Here is a 12389-nt window from a genome sequence, read left to right as displayed (position 1 = left end):
CTCCAAGCACAATGAATGAGCAGCTATTGGAGCCCCTGTCCAACACTAACAGAGTGAAGCCTGAAGGCAAGATGAAATTCTATTTGCAATATGACTTGCAAAGTACTGCCACATGCTCTGCGATGTCTAAAAAAAGGATAAATTTGTGGTAGCACTCTACAAACACCCAAGCTCTGGGCAAAATATAAATGACCAAAGGCAAGAAGTTAAAAACCCAACAAATTTAAGAGATCTCTTTTTACAAGAGAAACAAAGAACAAACATTCCCTTACATGTTTGCACTAGTCTTCTCTATCTCAAAAAAAAAAAAAAAGAGAAGAATATTAGAGTCTTACCTATAGAAAATAGCAAGCATTAGAGAAAACAAAACCCACAACTTGACTGCTATCACATTAGTCTCATATATTTCACTTTCAAACAGAAAATCCTACAGGGAGCTACAGCAACATTTATTAAGAATTCTCAGGTCTTCACTGAGTACAGATGAAGTCTTCACCACCCCTGTAAAATCCAGATTCTGGTCTTGCTACTCAGTTATACTTTGAGCTCCAAAGAATTACAGATGATGATGTTTAGACAGCAGGCAAGGAAGATCATAATAAGTAAGAACAGGCTAATCCTGTTTCCCCCTCCTCAAGTGTGGTTGAGCAGTTACACTATAGAAAATGGACCACTGTGGAATTCCCAGTGCAAAACTTAAAGAAAATTCAGCTATATTGACCATCTTTCAGATTTGAATGCATTCCTATTCATTAAACATTCTTCCCAAAATATCTCACTTTGTCCTTCTTCACTGAGGAACATCAGGAAGAAGAAGTCACTCCATTAGATATTTAAGGACATAGGAGACTGCATACTTTTCCTGGAATGTACAAATTCCCAAAAAATACCCAAGACAGGCGTAACAGGATACTCTCCTTCAATAGCACAAAGTTCTATTCTTTCTGTGAGCAAAATAGAGTACCACCCACTAAAGCGACGACTCTACATCTGGTTTATCTTGTTCCCTCACAATGGCATACTTCCTGTCTCTATCTATTAAACACCAGTTAACACCCACTCTGCATCTCAATCCTTATAAAAATTTCCCCTTTGTCCATATCAAGGCACACTATTTCAGACAATAAATTCTAGTCAACTAAGATAAAATGCCTCTTAATATCAAATTGTTCCGAATTTAAGTTTTCACCTAGTTGCAAGCTCTTTTGATATTAATAGTTTACCATTCTGACCAAATCAAGAAATGTCCCTTACACTACTTTAAAAGCATTTTTTTTCCATATAACAAATTAAAATAATTCAGTGAATTACAATTAAAAGCAGACTAAAGAGTGCACATAAGTCCCATTATGATGACAAGATGCAAAGATTCATCCATTTCTATGCTTTTTCAGCACAGAACAGGCCAAAACCTTTTTTGACTTTGGGTACTTGTGCCCAGAATAGATGAATGCTTCATTTAAATACAGGAAGCACTTGTCATTAGAAGTGCAAGTCCTGACTGAGAGTTTAAAAAAAAAGTCTTTTGACAGTGTAAAATGGTTCACACCCTTTGTGTTCAGTAAAGGATTGAAAAAGTTTGACTAAAACTAAATGCCTAGAAATTGAGCACTCTGCTTTTCAACCTGTGTAATGCCTGAATTATGAAAAAGTCACTATCCTTCAACTTACAACTCTGTTCTCTCCTAGACAGTGTTAAACCTTAATATAAGTTTGAGGTTTCACAGAGCAATTACTTTCAAAGCTTTGGCAAAACACCATCTCTGTTTAGTACTGAATTACAGTTCCTTCCTCTTAGCAGAAAAATAACTCAAGACAAAAATAAGCAAGCAGCCATGAACTAGAAATGTTTTATACACTTGAGTATATGAAAAAGCACACAAACAACTCCAGTAGGGTAAAGCAGGGCATTAACCTTGAGTGAAAGTTATCTAATAGTTACCACACACCTACACCAATCCACAACCTCACAAAAATATGCAACAGTCCGTTTAAAGAATTCCACCTAGCAACATCACATGTTTAACTATGAGACAGAATTACTTTAAACATAATACAGTGAAAAACTAATGAAAGGTTCTTAGGTGTCAGAACCGTAGACTGTGTTCCTTGAACACAGATATTTAACCCATTAGCTTTCCTCAAGCATCATCTGCTTCCAACCTATTGTAGATCTACTATTAGTGTACCTTAAGGAACAAAGGAGAGCATATGCAAAAAGCCACCCTAAATTTTATATTTATTTTTACTCTGGTATTTATTAAGTATTAATATTAAATATTATTCTAAAATATTAAATTATTGTTTCTTAAATAAAAAGGAAGGAGAATTGGACACAAAAAAAACCTATTCATAATACTCTGATAATCTGGAATGAGTTACCAGAATTTTAAGGGGTAATTTCAGTTTCATATGCACTAACAGCCTGTAATATACACACACAAGACTGTAGCACAGAGACATTCTCAAAGTTAGCAAGTGCTTCTAACCTCATGCACGAGTTGAAATCCCAGGTGTTACTTGAAAATATTTTCAGTTATCGAGAGGGAGGAAGGATTGCTCTCCAGCACAGCCCACCACTTACCTTACAATTCAAATTGTAACCACTACACTTCTAACAGAGAGAACTGAGTACTTTTCCATGCAATCCACGAGATCTAGCTATTTCAGATCTTCCAGAAAAACGAAGACAAACATTGTATTACATCTCTACCTAGCTACATGATTTATTCCAAATAGATACTAATATAGGATATCTCAGACTGATTTTTCCAAGGCATTTGTTACGTGAGCCATCTGGTTTTAAGAAAAAAAGCCACATCTTCTGCAATGAGAGCTGACTGTAAAATAGGTCAGTGTGTAATGAAGCATGTCTCTCTGGCTGATGCTTGCCAAAGTAACCCAAATAATAATTCATGGCTAGAGTACCTCATGGATATCCAAAAGAAAGGCAGAAACTCTTACCTTAACAGGAAAGCTACACTTGCCAGTACGAACGCCTTCTTCATCAGTCTGCCACTGATGAGGCCTGCTGGCCTCTGGGACATAGACATCTTTCTTTCTCCTAAAGCTTTGCCGTAATTTGTTCATTTCTCAGATTTTCACGTCCTAGAAGAAATAAAAAAGAACACTGCAAATAGGTACCAAACACACATTTAGCCACTTTGGGTCAACCGCTATCATGACAAATGACGCTGTGGAAAACCTGAACTTTTGCAAAGATGAATGGATGGGGTCTGTGACAGGAAAATATTCTGGACACAGATTCAGAGAAAGATGGATATTTACTTCAAAACAGAAACCACAAATCCTCATTACTTATTTAACATCTTTCCACAGCAGCTGAAGCATTAGACCCAGAAATAACTATTACTGGGAGCATACGGTTACCTAAAATAGCTGACAGAGAAGCTCTGAAGAGTGATGCACATGAAATCCTGCCTCCCCAAATTTAAACACCTACCTAAAGCAACCAAGCAGGACAACAACAGCAAAAGCTTCCAAGGCACTCAGGCAAGGCAAAGATTCATAGCTCTACAACTGCTCCTAAAATCAGGTGCTTGTGCTGTTCATTAAGTACAAGAGATAGGTTCACACTTTTACTGAGGGGAACAGTCCAGCCCTTGCTTAGTCTACTGGTAGAATTCTTATGGTTAGATGAGAAATGCAATTCTTCAAAAGGGGAAGACAGTGCTGCAAATACACTTCTGAAGTCCAGAATTCAAAACTTTCTATGTACTATGCCTTTATTTAACAATTTCGATATACAGTCCAATCTACGCTTTAGACTTTCTCAGCTTTACAAGATTCAAACTACAATTAGCCAAGAAGCTATCAGAGAAATTATTACTAATAAAAAGACCTGATATTCACCTAAAAAAATTAAATCATATAGGATATAAAGTGGGGAATATTAAAGACCTACTGAAAAGTTTCTTGAGATTTGGTTGTCTTTCCTGAAAAATAAGCCTTCTCACAATCATGACATCTCATTCTGATTGAAAAAAAAAAAAAGATGCAGTAGAATGCAAGGAAACAAAATCTAATTTGTTTACGTATGCTTATTTCCCATTAGATTGAATAAACTACAGAATATAGATATTTACAGGTATCAGTAGCTGGCCTTTAAATGAAAGCTGCTTTAAAAGCAGTTTTAAAAGCAATTTAATAGCAGGAACACCATTTTAAACCTTGACAAGAACTAGTATCTTCCAGTCAAAACTATATGACATAGGTGAGAAAAATCAGCACATTCCTGTTTGTGGTATCTGACATTTAAGAACTTTCAAGTCAAAATGCAACTATTTCAAAGCTGAACAATAGTCAGAAATTAAAAGCATTATAGAAAATCACTGCCCACCACTAATTACAAATGCTACATTGTTTTGTATCTCATGGTGCACTTTAGCCATTGCCAATAACAAAAAGGTGTGGATTTTGTTTCTGACTCCCTAAAACTTTTTTCAGCAACTGTTACTTTCTCCCTCAAGCAGCAGAAAATAGAACAAATCAGTTCCCACTGTATCTTAGTGGCATAATACTGGCTAATTCTTCTTGAACATTCCACCTTTCCATCGTCTATTAAAAGAAAGACTGTAAGATAAGTAATTATTCAAAGATGTACCTATGGATAAAGATTACACCACTGTATCACTAGGACTGGGCAATTTAAGTGTGCTGACGTTAATTGTTTAAGTGCAAATAAGCATGATAATCACAGACACAAATTCAGTGGCATTTGAATTCCATTATTCCTGGATCCTGCAGCATTCTGGAGCATTCTTTCAGCATACGAGATAATTCCTGAAGTATTTCTACATTAGAAAACATCCACACTAAACACACTTTTATAGCAAACACTCTGCTCAAAGTTGCTTGATGAGCACTTGAAAGCAACAAGGTGAGACACTCCAAGCAAAATCCAAATAAAAATTAAGTGATGGGTTGGGATGTATGCCAAAGGCTACAGGCAACTGTCCCTAGCAGCTACCTAGAACAGCCAGGAGGTCTAACAAGCAGTGCAAGTGCAGGCATGGGAACTTGCTGAAGGATTCTTTATAGTTAGATAATTGTGATTGAGAAGTGTTAACTTCATTCCTTCATAGCTACAAAATGCTTGTAATAACAAGGAACATAAAATATTTTCTTGAATTTACTTGAGTGGATTTAGAGATTAAAACATGTGCAAAAAAAAAACATGTGCATTTCTTACCACTCAATAAGCTGAAGCAGCTCTGCTCTGCTTTCAGCTGGGACAGTTAATTTTCTTCCCAGTAGCTGGTACAGTGCAGTGTTTTGGATTTAGGCTGAGAAAAATGTTGATAACACATTAGTTTAGTTGCTGCTAAGGAGTGTTTACACTAAGTCAAGGTCTTTTCTGCTTCTCACCCCACCCTACCACTGACTTGGCTGCAGGGCACAAAAAGTTGAGAGGACACAGCTGGGAGAGCTGAGCCCAACTGACCAGAGGCATGTCCCACAGCATATGGCACCATGCTCAGCATGTAAAACTAGGGAGGGAGAGAGGAAGGGCATTCAGAGTGACAGTGTTTGTCCTCCCAAGTAACAGCTGTGTGTGATAGAGCCCTGCTCTCCTGGGGATGCCAAAACACCTGCCTGCCCATGGGAAGCATTACATTAATTTCATGCTTTGCTTGCCTGTGTGACTTTTGTTTTACCTATGTTTATTCTCAACCCATGAAGTTTGCACTTTTGCTTTTCTGATTTTCTTGCCCATCCCACCAGGAAGAGTGAGCAAGTGGCTGGATGGGGTTTCGTTGTCATCTGGGGTTAGATCATAACACTCTTCTATAAACATTGTTTATTTTACAAGCTATAAGCCACTTTAAAAATCTCTGAATGTGTAAAGGCAATTCTCGATGTTTTAAGAGGAGCTGCAAAGCTTCTATTTTCCATCAAGGCTTAGAGAGGCATTACAGCAATATTAGTTATGTATTTTGTTTCACAAACTGCAGACGGAGGACTCTGTGCATCAGTCTGAAGGAATCAGAATTTCAAGGGAGGCCATTCAATCACCTTGGGCATGTGAAACATACTGCAGCAAATCTCTACATGGCACCTCAGCTCATAAGGACAGACACCCACTCTTGTCCCTGCTGCAGACTGGCAGTGCCAGAGCACGATGAGCAAAGCCAGGTGCTCCAGCTGCTTCAGTGAAAAGTGCAGAGATCTGGTCAGCACATGGCTTACAGCCCAGCTGCCCAACCTTGCACTCCAGTGAGGGACAAATGGACACAGATACTCCACTCTGCCAAAAGAGGCAACAGACTCTTAAGCAGATACAATTAGATGCAGTAAGGCTCATGTGTCAGTTTTGAAGACCTCAAGGTAACTCTGAATCTCAAAAACTTCAGTGAATAGCAAAGCAAGGACTGAGGACAGCACACAACCACTGTACCACTTGTGAAAAACCGCACTCTAATTGCCTTATCATAACATTTGTTTATGCGAGCATCCCGCTGCACTTCTCCTCCCGGGCATTACTGGTGCCCATGAGACTGACGCCTTATCAGACATTTATACTGACCAGGAATCTCAATCCCCAGGGGAAGATAAGAATAAGAGTTCCTCAACTACAAATTTTGTATGAGAAACTGAAATGGCATTTTGCCCAAAGTATTTCCTTTCCACCAAAAACCAAACCCATTTTCCTACATGTTCTAATTTTGAGGTCATGTTGGCAACAAACAGTTTAAAAATAGCTTATTCTATCTGATAGAAATGCTGAAAAACAGCAGAATTAATTTCTTGTCAGGCAACCAGCAAGCTCTCTCCAATGGCCGCACTTGGGTATTTCTGAAATATCAGACTTATGAGTAGGTTGCAAAACAGTATGTCCTATAAATACCTAATTTGTTGGTAACATGCATGTCAGCACAACATAACTAGAGCTGTCACCTGATGGGAAAGTGTTAAATAGAACAAATTCACACAGGCTGCATATTTGAGGGTTCAGGAGAGAAGCACATGAATTGCTCCAATTAAGTGCTGAAATTTTTAATAATTTTGTCTGGAACTCAATCTCTAAAGTGAGCATTTTCTACTTTAATTCTTTGCAGGGCACTATACATTTCCATGCAAGGCCTTTGTGCTTGCCAACACAACAGACAGCAGCCTAGGCTGCAATAAGCTATCCGGGTATTTTCTACTAAACCAACAGCATCATTGTTACCATAAAAAATTTGATACTATGTTTTGAGATTATGTAAGGTGAAAGTTATCAAACTCCATTTTTTTTTTTCATTTAGCAGCTTATTTTTGTCACGTAATTAGAAGCATTTTAAAATCACCCAAGAGACAAACTAAAACACTAAACCTCTATTTCCTTTTCACTTTTACAAATCCAGCTTGGACCCAGAGAAAGAGGACTTTGAAGATAAACCTAGTGAAAAGTCAAGACAGGGAACTCAAAATCTAATTAAAATCACAAAACACAACACTACATCAGAGACAAACTGCCAACAAAAGCTGAAAGCCCTGAGCCTTCTGGAGAAATAAGGAAACAGAGCCACATTGGGTCCCAGTACATTTCAAGGTTATTTTACTGCAGACAGCTATGTATCTGAATGGTCATTCCCACTGGAGAAAAAAACAAATAAGCAAAACAAACCCCAACAGAACAAAACAAAACAAAACCACCCACACAACATGAAATTCTCCACCACTTTTGTAATTCAGGAGATTACAACATGAGACTAGACATTAGACTGTTTCCCAAAGCACCTACCTACAAATGGTATCAAAATGACAAATGAGTTTTTGAATTTATGTTGCCATTTATTTTTATGCAAATGTATGTATTTTGGAAACACACAGCTCCAAAAGCAATTTAAGGAGAGCTGGAGCATCATTATTCTTCTGACCAACAGAAAAACTACCATTTACACCTCTATCAGTCCACTGACAGCTCAGGGGCAGATTTGTCAGAAACAACAGAGACAGAAACAACACTGTCATGGATAAAAGTGCATGTTGAAGCACTCTTGGCTTCACTGCCTTGTGCATCAGCAGGTTATGGCTGCAGAACAAATTACTGCAGGATAAACCAGCATGTTAATTCATGTCTTATTAGCTACTCTGCTGTACAACTGTGTTCACTTTTACCCTTCAGTGAGCACAAGCCAGCAATTTACCCTTCAGTGAGAGATGGGTAAGCTTTCATATTAACTGAAGTTAGGTCAGGATGAAGTTGCTGATGATGCAAATTTGGAGCTTAGCTTTGCAAGAGTTTACCCACGTAAACATATCTTTAGATAAGCAATTCATTTACACTGTGGATAGCTGTTTCTTGCAGAGCAGTTGCTACTACTGAGCAATCCGATCCAAACTACAAAATCTGCAAGGCAGAAGGACAATATGGGTACCTGAACTGCACGCATAAATTCAACTGGTTAGATTTTAAACTAGGGTATACTACATATTTCACACCAAGGAACTACTTACAGTTCCAACATTCACAACAAAGAAACAGCACAAACATTTTTTATCTTTCTTATGAACTCTAGCCTTCACAAAGGTTATTTAATCTGCATTCAATTATCTGTTATCTTTTCTGTTAGCAATGAAAAAGGATAAAAACACGTATTTAGTCTTCAGATCATTTTTTAAAACCATTCAGCAGGTTTGGGATTACTATCCCATTTTCTTTCAGAATTTAATACTGTTTCCTATTTACCAACTGAGAAAAAAAGGAAATCACAGGTCAAATAAGGGCAAAGTACTCTCTGCAGCCTGCAACAAATGCAGAGTACCTGGGGGCAGGAGGGAACACATCCCCACCCACTCCAGGTGCCATCCTCCTGACTTGTAGTACAAAGTCCTCCTACAAGCACGAACCACCAGGAGTAGTACTGACACATGAACACAATTCCTAGATGCACTTCAAACAGCTGGGAAATACAGTTTTAAGAACAATGTACTATAGGGATCATTCTAAAACTTACAACCCTCCATATCAAACAAATTCAGTTAACTTAATACTATCAGGTTAAGTAATTTAAAAGAAAAAAAAAGGTCTCATTCATACCTGTATTGCCTGCTGGCCACAAACAGGTGAGAGCTAAGCAGCTGCAGAACCATCTGCTCCCTTATGTGCTCTTCCCCAGTGAAATACACCTAATACTGCTGAAGGGCCAAGCCAAAAAGAGTCTGAAACCCAGAGCAAAAACCTCACAACCTCACCCATCTCTAATATGTTTTTCTCACATTTCTTGACACCAAAGCTTTCTGAATCAGGATGCATTCTTCCTCCCAAAGCCACCTGATATTTCAGACCCAAGAGGAAATTCAAATAATCTCGTTGGAAAAAATGTGTTTACCTAACCTATTTACTAGGCAAACACTCCAGAGACATTCTTCCACATGGCTGTGAAGATCTGTATCCTTAGAAAGCTCAGTGGCTCCAAGTTCTTGTGCAAGTGCAATCTGGTCACACCTGTCCACACACTAATGTTTAACAGCTATCTTTTGAGCATTATGAAAATCTGAATCATACTATGAAATCCACAATGGTCTGCACCAGGAAATGCAAACAGCCCACACTTCCATATTCCAGAAGTGTACTTCACATTGCTTGTTCCAATAAAATACAGTTCACCACTGCCACTCGAACATTATTGTAAATCTTGGCTATAACCAGGACACAAGGATATCAGTGAGGAAATATGCTTGTTTCAAGTCATTCTCATGGGATGAGGTCTGGGTTTGGCAGGTTTACCTGCAGTACAAACACAAATAGAAGTGGTTCCAAACATTTCGATCTCTTTTGCTCTCTATTGTACAATTTCAGCCCCTAAATTTAAGATGACAGTGCAAGAACATTTCATTTATAAAAAAAGAGGCAAGCTAGAAAAGCGAGTTGATTGCTGCCAAGGTAAATAGTCTGTCCCTGTCTATTATGAAGCTGCCAGGATGGAGTTTTACTTCTCTGAAAAATCCCTATTAAGCATTGCTGCTAAGCAAACGCTCTCCCCTCCTCTCCCACTTACACAGTACAAAAACATGTAATGTCCTATCTCTCCAAGCCTACTGTAAAGGTTAGCCAAAACTTGCTGCAATTGCCCTGCAACAGCTTTTCTGCAATTATTCACCAACACAAGCACACAGAGTACCCTTATCTTCTAAGGAAGAAAAGGTCACACCATGTGTCAGATTCTGAATGCAGAACTTTGAGCCTTTTTGTAAGTTTAGATCCCATAAAATCTAATTAAATCCAGCACTGTCACACTGAAGCAAATGAAGGCATGTAACCGTATGAGCATGCTCACTAAAACGTTAACAGCCCTGTTTCGCAATACAGGCTGACTAACCACATTATTCACCACACGGCTTTCCAACCCATTCACCCTTTCATTACCCAATTAACATCTAATAATACAATACTACAAGTAAGCATTCTATCAAAATATGCATAAAGGTGAAGCATTTCTTCATTTGTTCAGCCAGCAAACACATTTTGCTGTGTTATTACTATTATTTAGCGTTCCAATTAAGGGGATTTTCCTCGCTGAAGATAAATTATTGGATACATAAAAGTCTACTGAAGCAAGCATACCAGCTGTAGAAAACTCACCTTTCAGCAGTGAAAGTAATATTTAGATCATACTTTGAAAATACAGCAGAAATGGCAACCTTAAACTCCTTATGTAAGACCAAAGAGATCAGAGCTATGACAATAATGTGTCTGACAGCATTCTTTGAAATCATGATGCATTGTTATGTGATGTGAAGTACAAGACATCCTCAAATCCATCAGATTTCTGGCTGTCTTATACCTGAACTAAGGTATCATGTCAGCACTCCTTAACTCTTCCAGAGCATTTGACAATTCTATCTGCACCACAGATGAGGGTAGAAGAAGGGGAAAAAACAGTGCTATGACAGCAACATTTTACTGGCAAAAGCCAGACTTAAACAAAAATTGCAAGCAGCTTATGAAATACCAGGAAATGAAATAATGAACTGTACTCCAACACACTGCTAACAATTATGTGGCTAAAACATTCAGCTACCAGAGGCCCTGTCCTAAAGCATAGGATTTTGTTAAATACACTTTTCAAACATAAATACCCCCAGACTGCAGCAATTAAACACAGAAGTCAGTATTCCACAATGTTATGTAAAAGAAGTATCGCCAAAGTAAACATTCAGACTCTTAAACTGTCACCAAAAAAAAACCAAGTTTGATCATTGCAAGGCAGCAGTTATTCCTAAAGATATGCAATGCCCCTTCTAGTAAGATAAATCATTTGCCTCTCACAAACCTGTGAAATTCAGCAAATAAAAGAAAGCAAGCCTAATTTTCTCTATCAATAACTATTCTAAAGCAAATGTCCCAATTCATCAGACACCACAGCAACTGCAAACTCTGACTATGGTCCTAAACAATATGCTAAGAGGTTTAAGAGCAGAGATATGAGGCAGTAATCCCCTTGTTTTGCAGGCTCACTCTAAAAATACCCTGCAGAATGTCAGTCACCGGTAGAAAGCAGGTCTCCTAAACACTTGATTTGATACAAAATGAGTTGAATTATATTATCTATAATAACTGAAAATAAGTAGAAGTTTAGTAAAGAAACATTAGTTATGTGCCTTGTGGAAAGCAGTTCAAGTAACTGCTTTGTAGCTCATCTGCACACATGTGAATAATTTTAACTTAGCAAGCCATGTCATTTCCAAGTGAATCATTTACATTCAGGGCAGCTAAATATCAGACAACTCAACAGTTTTCAAACACCAACATCTTGATTTAAAAGGTATCTTTACTAATACATGCTATTAGATTTAATTAGATATTAAAGAAAGTACAAAAAAGGTTGAAACAGCCAAAAAATACATCCTTTCATCACCTAATTTCAAAAACCGCAGCTTGAAGTTATGTATGTCAAACCCCACAAAAATAAATGCATTTCCAAAATTTTAAAAATATTATTTTACAAGGAAAGTAAGTGTTTTTACTGGTAGATTAGTCACAAATCTTAGATTTTCACACTGGACTTACTGCCATAGGACCCATGAGTATTTTATAAGCAAATAATCAGCGTAGACTAAACAAGACCAAACATCTGCTGCTTAGCATCAGACAGGGTCGAATATAAATCAGTCAATCATACCTTTGTGCTGTTGACCTGATCACTCCCTACTTACTGGGAGTCCAGAAGCATATGAACACTGTGTTTTTGGTTCCAGCTCTCAGGTGAGAACAGACAAAACGAGCTACAGATCCAGAGCACACGTTTCAGGAACTGACTGCCTTCTAAACCAGATCACTAGGAGGATATATTTTAGCAAGATTTTTAAAGATATACTTGTATTCATGGTGAAGCTTTACCCTCCGTTCGTATACAATGTTTCCACCTGCATTTTGGACA

General features: G+C 37.9%; 1 protein-coding gene across 1 annotated transcript in view; it reads right to left on the bottom strand.

The window, feature by feature from the left end:
• The window catches only part of NUMB (NUMB endocytic adaptor protein), a 91459-nt gene that overhangs the window by 30854 nt on the left and 48216 nt on the right, over positions 1 to 12389 (bottom strand). The window contains exon 2 of the mRNA XM_062494363.1: positions 2965 to 3108. Coding sequence (XP_062350347.1) covers positions 2965 to 3090 — 126 coding nt within the window. The 5' untranslated portion in view covers positions 3091 to 3108. The remainder of the gene's footprint in view (positions 1 to 2964; positions 3109 to 12389) is intronic.

This window comes from Cinclus cinclus, chromosome 6 (assembly GCF_963662255.1).
Source record: "Cinclus cinclus chromosome 6, bCinCin1.1, whole genome shotgun sequence".
NCBI lineage: Eukaryota > Metazoa > Chordata > Aves > Passeriformes > Cinclidae > Cinclus > Cinclus cinclus.
This window is presented reverse-complemented; position numbering and strand designations above follow the sequence as displayed.